Source organism: Odocoileus virginianus, unplaced genomic scaffold, assembly GCF_023699985.2.
Source record: "Odocoileus virginianus isolate 20LAN1187 ecotype Illinois unplaced genomic scaffold, Ovbor_1.2 Unplaced_Contig_23, whole genome shotgun sequence".
Taxonomy (NCBI): Eukaryota; Metazoa; Chordata; class Mammalia; order Artiodactyla; family Cervidae; genus Odocoileus; species Odocoileus virginianus.
Window position 1 is genome coordinate 1,241,576 of NW_027224340.1, and position 15,698 is coordinate 1,257,273.

The 15,698-nt window shown below is 58.1% G+C and overlaps 1 protein-coding gene across 7 annotated transcripts in view; it reads left to right on the plus strand.

Annotated features, from left to right (window-relative positions):
- The window catches only part of LY6H (lymphocyte antigen 6 family member H), a 31,367-nt gene extending 17,271 nt beyond the window's left edge, over positions 1 to 14,096 (plus strand). Inside the window, exons 1-5 of one of the 7 annotated variants that reach the window (XM_070464436.1) lie at positions 10,119 to 10,238; positions 10,510 to 10,581; positions 11,106 to 11,233; positions 11,956 to 12,075; positions 12,372 to 14,096. In XM_070464436.1, coding sequence (XP_070320537.1) covers positions 10,580 to 10,581; positions 11,106 to 11,233; positions 11,956 to 12,075; positions 12,372 to 12,607 — 486 coding nt within the window. In that variant the 5' untranslated portion in view covers positions 10,119 to 10,238; positions 10,510 to 10,579 and the 3' untranslated portion in view covers positions 12,608 to 14,096. The other 6 variants (XM_070464437.1, XM_020881063.2, XM_020881062.2 and 3 more) reach the window with 6 other exon arrangements.
- Positions 14,097 to 15,698: the final 1,602 nt, after the last annotated feature.

Genomic DNA, 15,698 nt, shown 5'->3' on the forward strand with positions numbered 1-15,698 from the left:
CGGCCGCCGCTGCCCTCCGCCCCACCCAGGGCCTCCGCGCTGCTGTCTCCTCTCCCTGGGATGCGGCCCCTGCTGATGTCCCCGAGGCTGTCCTGTCCCGGGGTGGCATGCCCTCTGTCAGACAGAGAGCTTCAACCAAGGAGGTCAGTGGGAGACTGGACCAGACATCTGAGTCCTTGTGATAGCTAGCAAATATTTGCAAACTACCGCTTCCTGCTTAAGTACAGGAAGATAAAGGATAAAGACTCTCAGAGGAAGAGCCGTCTGTTTCTGTGAAATGAAACCAGCCCCCCCCAACAACAAACAAAAAACCAAACAAAAACAAAAACAAACAAACAAAAAAAACCCAAAAACAAACAAAAAAAGAAACCAGCCCGTTCTGCACTGGCTTCAGGGTGGTGATAGTGTTTCGCTGAGGAGGCAGCTGTTAGGGTTAGGGAGTGATGGGGGAGGAGGCGGTGCGATCGTGGGTGAGTAACCGGTGATGGCTCTTGGCTCTCCTGTTGCGAGTTCTCTAACAAGTTCATTATTGCACACACCCTTACCCTTGATTTGCTAAGAACAGCCCACCCAGTGGAGCACGAAACCACCTGTAGGCTTTATTAACGTTGGTATAATGAGTTGGATTTGCGAGAGGTTGTATGCCTGTCTAGTCTGGGCACGGGCAGCCGTGGGCGTTCTCTTGTGTCACCGTGCTGTCTCTCTATCAGGGTAAGCTGCCCACCGCCACACCATAGTTTTGCCCCTTCTGGATGAGGTCGGGGTGGGATGGTCCTCAGATGGTTGGGGCTTAGCTTGATCCACCACCTCTTGTGTTTCCGCCTCTGTCACCTCCTTGCAGCTCATGTCTGACTACCGCAGAGCCCCACATGCGCGTGTCACATGCCACCAACTCCTCCTTCTCTCTCCATCCCTCGTGTTGGCCTCCTGCCCTCTGGAGCCGGCCTCCGGGACTGCTGGGAGCCTGCCTCTTCCTGCCAGCGCTGCACTGTGTGAGGGGGCTGCCCGCTCACCCCTTCCTCCTCTGTGGGCTGCAGGGTGGGCGCTGAGAAGCCCCTTCCTTGAGGCCAACAAAAGGTGGGCCAGGGCAGGAGGCTAGACTCAGGCCTGGAGTCAGGGCTGCGAGCCTGCCCCCGTTGTTCACCGGGGCTGCTCCCTGAACTTGCCCAGCCTGAGTCTCCCCGTGGGTGGGACATCCTCGGGGGCACTTGGAGCAGAGACTGAGAGCTGGTTCTTGGGTGAGACCGTCTGAGCCTGAGCCCAGGCCTCTTTCCCCTGACTGGGCTTCTGCACTCTCGAAGCGGTCATGGCCATCAAGAGCCAGTGCCTGCTGGCCTGTAGAACAGTGCCTGGCACAGTGCCCCCCAGGGCCGGCTGGGATGACCTTCCTCTGAAGTCTCAGCCACCAAGCATCATCCTCCCGCCCCCGTTCCTCTGAGCCAGTGCACTGTCTTCTCCCTGTGGGCACTGGGCTGCTTGAACAGCCCCCGCTTCTGCGGGGAGCTGCCTGGCCTCTAGTCTCTGATTGTCAGCTGTCCCCAGCCCACCCCCATCTGGAGGCCAAAATTACTCTCCAGACAGGGTCATCCTCCGTGCTCATGGCCCAGGACCTGCCCTCTGCATTCCTCAGGCTGGTGTTCGTGGTGGCCTGCATGCTGGCCCTGCACACTGCCTTCCTCCTGCAGGTGCTCTGACCTGGGCTTCCAGGAGCTGCTCCCAGGCAGGGCCCCATGGGGGTTCCCAGAAATGTTAGAGAGCAGGGGGTCTCCACCTGCCGCCTGACCCCCCAGACAGGCTCAGCTCCTCCTTGGCCCAGATGCAAATAAAAAATAACATCATTTAATTCACTAGTTAAAATTATATACCACTTTATTGGTCCTCAACAACTCTAGGGGTGTGTAGTGTTACCATCGCTACTTTACTGACAGGGAATTACTGCCAGGGTTGGACTCTGCCCCCTCCTCACCACCCCTCCACCCCAGGGTGCCCCTCCCCCCTCCTCTCCCCCAGCCCTGCCCTGCTCCCTCATCCCGTCCCAGGAGAGGCAACGGGGGCTGGCCCCCCCTACGCAGACGCAGTCACACGCCAGGCCAGGCCAGGGCTGGGGTCCCACAGGAGTGGTCGAGGCCCCTAGTCCTCAGGTCAGAGTGAGTATATGCCGGCTCCGTCCCCACCCAGCTGTCTTCAAGCATTCTGGCCGCAAAATCAACCCCTCCTGGCACTCTCTGACCCCAGGCTTCAGGGACAAGGGCCTCCCTGAAGACCCCTGGGGTGGAGACATACCTCCTTCAAACTCCCAGGGCCAAGGCTGAGGGCTGGAGGCCCCGTGGGCAGCTGAGGCCCACTTTAGAGCCTCTGCCTTTGGACGTCAGTGCTTTCTCCCTCGGCCTTGCCCACACACACAGGCAGCCTGGGGCCCAGCTTCCAGCCCAGAGACCCATGCCTGACATGGGCCTGGCCTTGCCTGCTCTGCCCTGCTCAGTTGGGCTGGCTCCCGAGAGTGGCCTCGTGGGCGCTGCTGGTCTGGTCCCCTCCCAGCCTGCCCTGGCCTCCCTTGGCCCACTGGCCGTCCACACCCCTCCTGCCTGGGTAGAGGGGGAGCTGGAGGGGGTGGGCATGGGCCCTGCTCTCTTTGGGGAGCTGTGTGGCCCTGTCCTGGGCTATGAGCCCCTACCCCAGGTCTCTGGGGTCACCAATGTGAATCGGACCCAGACCAGGGAAAAGATGTTCAGTGTTTCTAACTGAGGGGCTGAGGTCTGGCATCCTGGGGGTGGGAAAGGCATCTGCCCTGCTGGCCGCACACAGCCATGGGGGAGGGGGGCCTTTAGGGCAGATATGGCTGCAGATGCGCTGGCCCTCATGCCCCACTCCCTGCTCTGGGCTCCTTCCCACGCTCTCTGGGAGAAGAGAGACTGCCTTCCTTCTTAGATCAGAGTCCAGATCCTCCTCCCAGGCGGGCAGGGGCCACGAGAGGTCTCTTATGGATTCTCTCTCTGCTTCCGATGGCCCCACAGTGACTGGCCAATGAGGCAGCTCCCAGGGTTTCTGATGGGGTCCAAGTCTCCCTCTCTCCTGAAATCCATTATCAAGAAACAGGCGGGCAGGGGTGGGCCGATCAGAGGGAGTAGGCTCTGGGCGGTCTTAGGGGACCCACTCGCCCGTACCCCAGGACCCTGTGAGAAGACGCACTGGGGTGGAGGAGCCCCTGTTGACTGCAGGTGCTCACCCTCCATTTGCTCATTCTCCCGCCTCCACACGTCCAGACCGCAGATCAATTTTCTCTAACCCTTGGACACTCTCAGCCCATCCACACTGACTCCGGAGAGTCTCACCTGCCATTGCCCCCACCCCCCGCCCCAGCCCCACCAGGGATCCCTAGTGTGCAGCACCTGCTTCGGGGCTGCCTGTGGTGGAACCCCCACCCACGGTGCTTGTCAGCACCCCTGCCCCTGCACCTTCAGATTCCCCACCCCACATTTCTATGAGAAGCCAGGCCTCTCAGGCAAGGGCCACGAGGTTGCCACGTCCAGACTGGCACCCTGCCCACCCTATGCCCAGTGTCGCCCACCCTCTGGATGCCCCCTCCTCTGCTGTGGCCTCCCCGGCACTCCAGCCTCCCCGCCCCAGGCGTTCTTCTGCTCTCCTGTGCTTCCATGCTTCCAGCTCCCCTCTCTTCTGTCTCTTGATTCTTCCTTTATTTTCCCTCTTTTTTTTTGTTAATTTAATTTATTTAATTGGAGGCTAATTACTTTACAATATTGTAGTGGTTTTGCCATACATTGACATGAATCAGCCATGGGTGTACACATGTGTTCCCCATCCTGAACCCACCTCCCACCTCCCTCCCCATCCCATCCCTCAGGGTCATCCCAGTGCACCAGCCCTGAGCACCCTGTCTCATGCATCGAACCTGGACTGGTGATCACATATGGTAATATACATGTTTCAATGCTATTCTCTCAAATCATCCCACCCTCGCCTTCTCCCACAGAGTCCAAAAGACTGTTCTTTACATCTGTGTCTCTTTTGCTGTCTTGCATATAGGGTCATCATTACCATCTTTCTAAATTCCATATATATGTGTTAGTATACTGTATTGGTGTTTTTCTTTCTGACTTACTTCACTCTGTATAATAGGCTCCAGTTTCATCCACCTCATTAGAACTGATTCAAATGCATTCTTTTTAATAGCTGAGTAATATTCCATTGTGTATATGTACCACAGCTTTCTTATCCATTTGTCTAGGTTGCTTCCATGTCCTGGCTATTATAAACAGTGCTGTGATAAACATGGGGTGCACACGTCTCTTTCACTTCTGGTTTCCTTGGTGTGTGTATGCCCAGCAGTGGGATTGCTGGGTCATATGGCAGTTCTAATTCCAGTTTTTTTAAGAAATCTCCACACTGTTCTCCATAGTGGCTGTACTAGTTTGCATTCTCACCAACAGTGTAAGAGGGTTCCCTTTTCTCCTCACCTTCTCCAGCATGTATTGTTTGTAGACTTTTTGATAGCAGCTATTCTGATTGGTGTGAGATGGTACCTCATTGTGGTTTTGATTTGCATTTCTCTGATAATGAGTAATGTTGAGCATCTTTTCATAGGTTTGTTAGCCATCTGTATGTCTTCTTTGGAGAAATGTCTGTTTAGTTCTTTGGCCCATTTTTTGATTGGGTTGTTTATTTTTCTGGAATTGAGCTGCATGAGCTGCTTATATATTTTTGAGATTAATTCTTTGTCAGTTGCTTCATTTGCTATTATTTTCTCCCATTCTGAAGGCTGTCTTTTCACCTTGCTTATAGTTTCCTTTGTTGTGCAAAAGCTTTTAAGTTTAAATTAGGTCCCATTTGTTTATTTTTGCTTTTATTTCCATTACTCTGGAAGGTGGGTGATCCCTCATATTTTTAATTGGTAAAATGCACATAATGTAAAATTTGCCATGTTGGGACATCTACTGGTTGCCCAGTGGCTAAGACTCCATACTCCCCATGCAGGGAGCCCGGGTTTGGTTCTTGTTCAAGAAACTAGATGTCACATGCTGCAACTGAGAGTTTGCACGCTGCAACTAAGACGCTGTGTGCCACAACTGAAAAAAAAAAAAAGATCCTGCATGCCCATAACCAGCAATCCTGCACACTGCAATGAAGATCAAAGATCCAGCCTGCCTAAGACTTGATGCAGTCAAATGAATGAATAAATAAATACTTAAAAAAATTGCCATGTAACCATTTTAAAATGCACAACTCAGTGCCATGAAGGACATTCATGTTGTTGTATAGCTGTCACCACCCTTCCTCTGCAAAAGCGAAACTCTGGTTCCATTAAACACTCACTCCCCTTCCCTCTCCCCTGCCTAATGTCTTCACGTTTCACCCACGTCGTAGCGTGTGTCAGAATTTCCCTGCCTTGTAGGGCTGAATAATATTCTGGTGTATGTATAGACCCCATCATATTAGCCTTCATCTTCCGAGGGCACCTGGGGTGGCAACGTGTTTTAGGCACTGTGAATAATGCTGCAGTGGCCACGGGTGTGCTAACAGCTTTCCCAGTCCCTGCCCCCAATTCCTTGGGGTCTGTGCCCAGAAGCGTGATTGCTGGATTGTGCGGTGATACCATGTTTAATTTCCGGACTGGTTCCTCTCCTCCTGCAGGTAAACACACTCAGGCGTCTCTCATTAAGAAAATAAAAAGCCCCTGAAAACACCCCTTTGCCTTAATTCTCCACCCAAACTTTCTCGCATCTCCTTCCTTGTGCAGCTCTCGGGGGGCGCCGTGGGGACAGCTCCACGCGCTAGAAGCTGAGACCTCTTGACACCACTGCTGATCCGTGGCTCTCCACGCGCCGGCACTCCGAGGGCGCACCCTGACCTGGGAGGAGGCTGCGCTGGCCCCGCCCACCTCCAACTCCGCCCACCGCCTCGCCCCCGGCCACGCCCACCCCGCCGGAGGCTTCAGGCCTTGCTGCTGGCGCCCCCTTGGGATAACGCACCCGTTAGGGGCGCCTTCTGCAGGGCATTTAATTCCATCGCAGCAGGGAGCCGTCTCCCTCGCAGTTATTTGTTAACTCTCAAAGTAATTTTGCAGGGATTCTCTGTAGCTGCAGAAAGGAATGAAGAAGCTCTTTGTGTCCTGAACCGGGGAGAGGTTACATGGGCGAGGCAGGGGCTGTGTGCAAGAGGGGGGATTGGGAGGGGGCGCTGGGAGGGGGCTTGACACTGTGCAAAACCTCACATCTGCACAGGACCGCGCGGCCCCGCCTGCCGTGCAAGCTTGGGCCTAAGGCTCCAGGAAGAAAGGGAAGACGCTGATGAGCTTGGGATGAGGGATCTGAACTTGCAGAGGATAACTTACGTCAAACTTGGTGGCAGGGACGTGCCTCCGCGAGAAGCCTGGAAGTGGCCCAGGCCGGGCAGGAGCCCCTCCCGGGGCCGTGGGGGGAAGGCCTTCGGGGGTTGCTTCCGGCACACTGCAGGAGCAGTGGGACCCGCGGCCCGTCCAGGGACGTCCCACCTGCGCTCCCAGCAGCTGTGTGACAGAACTTTAGGTACAAGGGTTTTGCCAGCAGTTTTGATGGGGAAGGAGGTGGTGGGAGAGGGGCGAGGTTAGACCTCTGGGGGAGTGGGGAGGGTGGCCTAGGGGAGCCCAAGTCAGGGTGGAGTGTGGCAGTGGTCCTAGGCCAAGCCCCAGCTCTGCTTCTTCTCCAAGCCTGCCCAGAGTCTAAGTGACTGTGACCACCGCAGGTAAGGAATGACCACCTTGGATGGCTTCTCGCCGTTGTCCTCTTGGGACCCGAGTCTAGGGCATGAGAGGGAGGGGCCAGCTCTCACTTCTCTGGGGAGGGGTGTGCCTCTCCCCACGTGTGGATGAGGAATTTGAGGCTCAGGGGTGGCAGGACTGGCCCAGGTCCTGCGCTCGGGGGAAGGGGTGGCGTTGAGGCAGGCTGTGAAGCCGTGGTTCAGGGCCCTGCGCACTGCCTGAGGAGCTTGGGTGAGAGGCGGGGGGCCTCAGAACACAGGAGGCCCTTCCAGCTTCTCCAGGAGGGTGGCTGGCTGGGGCGGGGTGAGGGGGCGCCTTCCTCTCTTCAGCGCCTCTTGCACTCTGTACTCTTTCCTGCTGCTGCTTCAACAAATCTCTAACTTGTGGTTTAAAACAACCAACAGGCTCCAGGGGGGGCCCTTCCTGCCCCTTCCAGTCTCTGGGGGCTCCAGGCATCCCTGGATGTGGCTGTGGCCCTGAGGTCTCTGCCTCTATTATGTGGCCTCTCTCTGTGTCTCTCTACCTTATAAGGACACCAGACACTGGATCTGGCCCCCACCTCTCAAATCTAGGATGGCCTTATCTCGAGATCCTTAACTTGATTTCATCCTTAAAGTCCCATTTTCCTATCAGGATCACCTTCACAGATTCTGGGCATCATTTGGGGGGCCACCATTCAGCACAGCACTCATCTTGTTGGCCATTCCCCACTATTCTAGGGATCCTGAGGATCAAGGACTTTCTCCTTGAGCTCAGCAGCCTTTCTTAAAGTGTTCACTGTGTGAACAAATGTCCCTGCCCACCCTCGGCTGGCCCTCTCCGTGAGGCAGGGTGGTGGGGCCACGGTCAGACCCACACCCTTGGACAGCTGGGAGGGATTCTGATGGTGTCGGCCCAAAATACAAGCCAGGAAACCCTGCAGCACAGCTCAGTCATGACTGCAACATTGCCCCTCTCCTGCGAGGGCCTGACCCAGAGGCCGGTGCTCTGCTGCTGTTGGCTTCCAGACTCCAGAGGCAAGGCAGCCAGCAGCGAACTCCCCCATGCCCCGCCTCTGACGCTGTCCATGGTTCTGACCACCCGAGGCGGCTCTGCTGCGGGGGCATCTGGCCACCAATCATCCCGACCCTCAGTAGAGCATGAGACTTGGGCAACAGTCACATGGTCACCCTACAGACTGTGGGTACTTGTCAGAGTGTCTCCAGGCAGAGCCAGATCCCAGCACCAGCATCTAGGCACCTGGGCCAGGTCAGGTGGGGAGGAGGAAGGTCAAGGACAGCTCCATGCAGGGGCTGTCCAGACTGCAAGGGCCAGGGCCACACATGGACACTCTGCCCTTTCTTCTGCCCATCATGACTGATTTTTATTCTTGTCTGCAAAAATCCTGATAGGGCAACATCATCTCACGTGTATTTGGAGGAAGGCAGAGTAGCTTGGAAACTGGGTTAGGAATATCTTTCTCCCTGGCAACCAAGCCCAGCATGGGGAGAGCAGGGTCTTTGCTCTCCAAGGAACAGGCCTGAGCTGCATTCCCTGGAGGAGGGGGGGGAACTCCTTGGGCATTACTCTTTGGGTATCTGGCATCTGCCCCCATCATGCCCAATCCAGAACCTACTCATTTGCTATCTTTTGCTGCATAACAAACTTCCCCCAAACATAGGCACTTAAAACAACACTGTTCATGCTCTTAAAGTGTCCAAGGGTCAGGAACTCAAGTGCTGGACCTCGGGCTCACATTCTCTCATGAAGTTGCTGTTGGCTGGGGCTGTGGTCTCGTCTCAGGGCTCCACTGGTTGTGGGGGGTCCACTTCTGTGGTCTCTTTGGTGGTTGTTGGCAGGCTTCGGTGCCTCTGCACAGGGCTGCCAGCAGGATGAGCAATCTGAGAGAGGACGGGAGGCAGAGCCCACATCAGAAGCGACGGTCTCAATAATCTGATCTCAGAAGTGACATCCCGCTGGTCTCACCCCCTCTTCACTGGAAGTGAGTCCAGCCATGCTCAGTGGGGAGGGGATGACTCCCTGGACGTGGTTAAGACTCTCACTCTGACTGCCAAGGGCCTGGGTTTGATCCCTGGTTGAGAAGCTAAGATCCCACAAGCTAAATGGGATGGCAAAAAAAAAAAAGTAAGGAGATACACCAGGGCAAGAATACCCCAGGGTCACTGGGGGCTCTGAGAGCCTGCCCCCACACTACCAGTCCCAGGTATTGGGGGTGGGTTGCCTTGCCTTAGGTCTGGCAGGGATCTTCCAAGTCTCTGACAGAACTTCAGCAGAGATTCCCAAACCAGGAGCAGGTTGGCTGTGATCTGCAGGGACCGCCACCAAGTGCCACCCCACCATCACCCCAATCCTGGACAGAGAGTCAGTGTCCACCTGACCAAAAGGTGTAGAGGCCGGTCTTGTGGGAGGGCACCCAGGATATCTGCCCTGCCCCAGCCCCTTGGAGAAGGCCTTGTGTTAAATCTGAAATGCATGTGTTAATTCTCACAAGGATGGCTGGATCTGGACTCAAGCCCAGACTTAAGACTCTGCCCAGCCGAATAGGTTTTGGGACAAAAGCTAACCCTTTTCCATATTGTGGCCTGAGCCATCCTCCCAGCCCTCCCCCAAACACTCCTGCTCTCTTTATCTTGGAGCTGGCGGACACTCCTCCTGAGGATCACTGGCTCCATCAGAGAGGCCTTGTCCGCACCCCGGCCTCTCTCTTTACTCCTCATCCCACGGTAGCCCCTGTCCATTTGCCCCATTGTCCCCTGCTTGCCTGCCCTCTCGCCGGCACTTGCCCTGGGCCGGGTGCCCAGTGATCTCTCTCCCTGTGGGTTTGGTGCAGCCCTCACACGCTTTCGTGGTTCCATTTTATAGATAAGGACCTGAGGCTCAGGGAGCAGGCATCGTGCCTGCAGTCACACACCTGAGTGTGGTCCCAGGCTGTCTGCATAAATATTTGTCGGACAGATGAGGGCGGGACTGAAGGAAGGACGTTAGCACTTGCTCCTCGCCCAGCGGACAGCAGTGCCCAGCAGAGACCGGACTCAGGCACGAGGGACAGCAGGCGCAAAACACAGCAGGACAGGCGTGATGGGAGCAGAAGGCAAGAGACAAAGCTGAGAAGTGGACCAGAGCAGGTGGCAGAGGGCCTTGAATGCCAAGACCAGGGTTTGGGACTTGCCCTCTGAGTGTGGGTGTGGTTGGAGGCAGCAGTCCTTGGGGCTGCGGCTGCTCGTGGGGTCGTCGTGGGGGTGGGGGCGCGGAGAATAACCTTGAACCATCGGGATCGTGATGGGGTCGGGGAGGGGGGGCGGCCCAAGGGCCGCGAACAGGGTCCTGGGCTAGTACCTGCCGCGCTCCCTCCCTCCCTCCCTCTCTGCGTCTTTGTGCCTTTCGTTTCCTTTCGCAGTAAACGTTCTTCCGAGAAATTCCAAGGGGATCTCAGCCAAGCTGAGGGGGAAGGGACCTGCCCGTGCCCGGGTGGGGGGAGGCGGAGGTAGGGGAAGCGCACGGGTGAAGAGATCGGGAGCGGAGAGGGCGCGCGCGCGGGCGGGGGAGCGGGGTGCCTGCTGGCCAGGGGGCCCAAGACAGCCCGGGACGGTGACCCTGCGGGGCCCTGAGTCCCAGGCGCCCCCATCCGCGCGACTCCAGCCGCCCCCGCCCCCCGCGCGGCCCCCGCCCCGGCTCCGCCCCGCCCCTCGCGCGGGGTCCGTGTCTGCGGCTGCGTTCCCCGAAAGACACGGCTGCACCCGGGTTCCAGTCCGCAGGGAGACCGAAGGGCACTGCTCCCCGCGCCGCCCCCGCCGCCCGGAGCCCCGGAGTCACGGCACCCCAGGGATGTGAGTGTGCCCCCGACCCGAGGCCCGCGCTCCAAGCCTAGACCCGCGGTGAGAGCCAAGGCTCGCGTGAGGAGACAGGGGAGGAGGCTCAGCGCCGGTTCCCGGGCCCCCGGCCCAGAGGTGGGGGTGGGGGTAGCGCGCGCCCCTCCCCTCGCCGGCAGGTACTGTCCACTCGCACCTCATCCGGCCCTTTCCTCTCCGGACGCACCCACGGCTCCCCAGGGACAAGACGCGCCTCCCGACCACCCCCGCCTCCCCACCCCTCATCCCACAGGTGCGGAGCGCCAGAAGGGGGCATTTCGGGCCGTCCCCCAGCGAGAGGGCAGGCCTCTTCTCCCTGGAGGGGGTGCAGCCATGGTGGATGCTCTCGCGGATGGGCTGGGGGCGGGGCTTTGGAGCTCCCCGGCGACCCCAGGCTCTGGATTCCAGGATGGAGGTTGCCTTGGGATGCCAGAAAAGGGGAGGGACCTTCGAGCTGGGCAGGGGGCTTGGACTCCTTCCTGATCGAGTCTTCTCCCTGCCAGGCCGGTGTCCCAGACGACCCCCGCACGCAGCCCCCGCGCCTCCCCGAGGCCCGCCTGGAGCATGATGCCTGCAGCCATGAAGGGCCTCGGCCTGGTGCTGCTGGCCGCTCTGCTGTGCTCGGCCCCCGGTAAGTCTGGGGGCCAATGGCGGGGGGGAGTCCAGGTCACCTGAGAGTCTGTGCGAGACAGCTCCGGAGAGAACCAGGTGTGGGGCGGCCATTCTCCTATGATACCCACCAAGCCACCGCCCCACCACACCCCTGCGACCCCAGCCTTGCCCTTACCGTGTGACCCTCTGCTTGGGCTGCCCCGGGTGCAGCCACGTGGGTCTCTCCTGGCTCCGAGGGCGTGCGTGCTCTTCCTCCTGGGCCTCGGTCCGGCGGCTGGCCACCGTGCAGATGCCCTGGCCTGGGGACGGCATTCTTGGCCTCACTTTTCTCAGAGCCCCTCGGCTCCCCATCAAGTCCTGTCTGCCCTTCCTGGATCAAACCAACTGGATTCTGGGGGATGTGAACTGGGGGGAGGAGTGTGCAGGAAGGCACCACAGGTGTGATGTGTGTGACTCTGTGCGTGTGTACTGTGCGTATGTGTGGGGCCTGGGGGTGCAGAGGGGCTTCCGGAGTTCCAGCGGCAGCACCCTCACCCCAACCTGCCCAAAGGCACACAGGTTTTCCCAGCCTGTCCTCCAGGTGCCAGTTTGGCCTGGTCACTCCTGGTCAGGGGGTGCCTGGCCTCCTACAGCCACGCGGCTCTGCTAGGACCTGCGATGAGGCAGCTGGGGAGGATGCAGGAGGCTGGCTGGCCCGAGCCCCGGTTCCTCTAGTCATTCTCCTCCCCATGCCCTGCCCAGCTCACGGCCTGTGGTGCCAGGACTGCACACTGACCACCAACTCCAGCCACTGCACTCCCAAGCAGTGCCATCCATCGGACACGGTGTGTGCCACTGTCTGGATCACAGACCCCAGCAGCAGTAAGTCAGGCTCCAGGCTGGGAGGTGGGGATCGGTGGTGTCATCAGAGTCCCTCTGGCCTCGGACAATGGCGTGTGTCTGGGGGCCTGACCCTGCCCTGCTGTGTGACAGTCAGCAGGTACCTGACTCTCTCTGACTCTTTCCGCGGAGCTGGGGGACAGCATGGGTGGGTTGAAGCCTCAGTTGTGTTGTTCCGGGGTCCTGAGCTGACCTGGAGGGTCCCTGGGCTGGGTCCTGGAAACGAGGCTGAGAGGCTAGTGGGGCTCCAATCCCAGGCTCCCCGTCTTCATCCCCAGGCAGGAAGGATCATTCCGTGAACAAGATGTGTGCCTCATCCTGTGACTTTGTGAAGCGGCACTTTTTCTCAGACTATCTGATGGGCTTCATTAACTCTGGGATCTTGAAAGTGGACGTGGACTGCTGCGAGAAGGATTTGTGCAACGGGGTGGCACAGGTGGGGCGCAGCCCCTGGGCCCTGGCCGGGGGGCTCCTGCTCAGCCTGGGGCCTGCCCTCCTCTGGGCTGGACCCTGAGGCCCCCTCCCCCTCGCAGGGCTTCCGAGCTTGTCCCCCTACACCTGAGCCTGTGGCTGCCCCCTCCCCAGCCTGGCATGGCTGGCACTGGGGGCAGCCTTGGCTCCGCTCCGCAGCCTGTGGCTCCTGCCCGCCCCAGCTGTGAGACCTCCCTGTCTCCCCACCAGCTCCAAGTTGCAGCTACAGGACATCTCAGGGACGAGGCGTCCGGCAGGAGGCTGGGCCCCTGGGTCCCTGAGGGGAAGCCGGGCCCAACCCAACAGCCTGGCTGTGAGGATATCTGCAGAGAAATAAAATCACTTCTGAGCCTGGATACCCGGGTCTGAGCCTGGGTGGGGATTTTGGGGAGGGAGGGGTTCCTGGCAGAGAAAGTGCAGGTGAGCGGATGCAGGGAGGTTGGTGCGGGTCCTCTGGGGGTTGCCAGGGGACTGTGGGCCTGGAAAGGTTTGGGAACAGCTTGAAGGGCGGTGAGTGTTGGGCTGAGCAAGGTCACAGGGTGGGCCTGAGGGTGAGGCCTTGCAACTGTGCACACACTAGGGAGATGGACACACCAGACTCACGCCTGTGCCCACTGAGGGCACACTCTCCACCACACCATGCTCATGCCCCCGCCGCGCTCGCACACTGACACATTTGCGGCACAGCAGCTCCTGAATCAGTATGCCCCAGCACAGGCAAATCACACAGGCCCAGGTGTGTGTGCAGATGAGAACACACAGCCACGGTCCTGTGTGCAGGGCTTCACATGCCCTCTCCTGCTGGGGGTGGTCCGCTCCCCGAGAGCTGTCAGGGCCATTTCAGGCTCACATGCCAGGAGTCTGCCACAGAACCAGGCACACTCACATCCCCACCCTGAGTCGGGTGCCCCCACAGGTAGGGTCTGGAAGGCCAGTCCCCCGACCAGGGTCTGCAGGATGGCAGAGAGACTGGGTGCTTCGGGTGGGAGGATGCAGGAGGGCTCTGGAGGTTGACCCGAGAGTGCGGCTTCTCCTGGCCTTTTCTGCTCCAACAGTGGGCCCTCTGTCCGTCCCTGCACCCGCGTCCAGCCAGCCTCTGCACCCCTCGGCCACGTGAGTCATCCTGTGGTCCAGGCTCGCCACGGGAGGCTCCGCGGCCACTCCAGGCTTTCCCTGGGGTTTGGTCCTTGGCCAGTTCCTCTCCGTCCCTCTGTGGCTGACCCAGCCCATGATCACTCCTGGGTCCTGCACCGCCTGGAATGAATGATAGTGGTAAATGAATGATCTCTCCTCAGGGCTGGCCCTGGCCTTCCTCCCTGGGCTTCTCTGCAAGCATGATGGAGAGGGGTCTGGAGGTCCCGGGGGAGCGAACCGGGGGAGAGTAGGGTCGGTGGATACAACTCGGTGCCAACTTCCCGCTGGTGGAGACGGCCAAGGGGCTCGTTGGGGGGTGTCTCCCTCTCCGTTTTAAGTTTGCTCTGCTGCTCTGCGATGTACCCCTCCCCCAAACCGCAGTAAAGTGTGCTACCCACTGAGTGTGTCTGCTCCTTCTGGGACCCTCGGGACTGGGTGCTGCTGGTGGGTGACCCGGAAGACGTGGCTGGCTCAGGGGAAGCAGGCAGAAAACCTTGGGGATTTGGGGGAGGCTGGAGCTGGAGCCAGGCGGTCTGGAGCAATGGGATGCCTGGAGGTGTTGGGAGGATGTGGACGGATCACCCCAGGGACATGGGGTTCAAACCAACCTCTACCTAGTCTTTGCTGAATTTGTTATTTGAGGGAAGTGTTTAAAACACAAAAAGGTGTGAAGTTCTCCCGGGTCTTTTAATAAAGATGCATGATTCCGAGTGGACGGGGGGCTTAGAGGGAGGGAACTGTGGCCCAGACAGCCCGGCCTTGACTCCTCAGCTCCTGTTTCCACACAACTGGACCTGAGCTTGTACCCCTACCTCTGAGGGCTTCTCAGTAGCCCCCACCTTTGTGAGCTCTCGGAAGGATCGAAGTCCGCCGCCTGTGTGCCGGCTTGGCCCTGGGGCATGCGCACACTCGTTTTGATCAGCCAGTGACAGCTTATGTGGAACGATGTCGGATTTGTGATTTCCGAAGTAGAAGATTTAACTTCAGGACCAGGGACCAGGCTTGATCACTCAAGAGCTTTTGTGTAGCAGAATTTTATTAAAGTATAAAAAGGGACAGAGAAAGCTTCTGACATAGACATCAGAAGGGGGACAGAGAGTGCCCAAACTCACTAGTCTTATCAAGGCCTTATATACTTTTGGAGAAGGAAATGGCAACCCACTCTAGTACTCTTGCCTAGAAAATTCCATGGATGGAGGAGCCTGGTGGGCTACAGTCCATGGGGTCGCAAAGAGTTGGACACGACTGAGAGACTTCACTTTCACTTTCCAGTACTCTTGCCTGGAGAATTCCATGGACAGAGGAGCCTGGCAGGCTACAGTCCATGGGGTCACACCACTGAGCGACTAACACACTATATACTTTTACCAGACCCACTCCCACAACATACATCTTAAATTAACAAGATTAGAACTAACAATAGAAAGGTCTTACCAGACCCACTCCCACAATATAAGTCTTAAGATAACAAGATTAGTCAGAAGGTTCTTGTTAAGGAGAAACATGTCCTTGAGCAAGATACATTGTTATATTGACTAAGACAAAGCAAAAAAAAAAAGTTCTCCCTTTCTCCTTGAGAGCCCCAGACACCTTTCTCCTCCTCGGGGACCCTGAACTTCTTATCAACCTATCTAGGAATTGAGTCTCTCACCAGAGTGCCATGGACTCCTCTTTTGGACAGTTCAGCAAGGGCACCTTCCCAGGTCAGGAGGTCTAGATGGACCTTTCTCTTTCAGTGCCAGCGGCTGAGTAGCCCCTAGACCAATGAGCCGGGACTCATTCGGCCTCCCCTTGTTGGAGGGCGCAGGGGTCCCCTCAGTGTATTTCACCAGTAGTACTTCAGTGACTGGGGCTGTCTGGTGGCTCAGTGGGTAAAGAGTCCACTTTCAGTGCAGGAGATGCCAGTTTGATCCCTGGGTCGGAAAGATCACCTGGAGGAGGTGGCAACTCACTCCAGGATTCTTGCCTGGAGAATCCCATGGACAGAGGAGCCTGGTGGG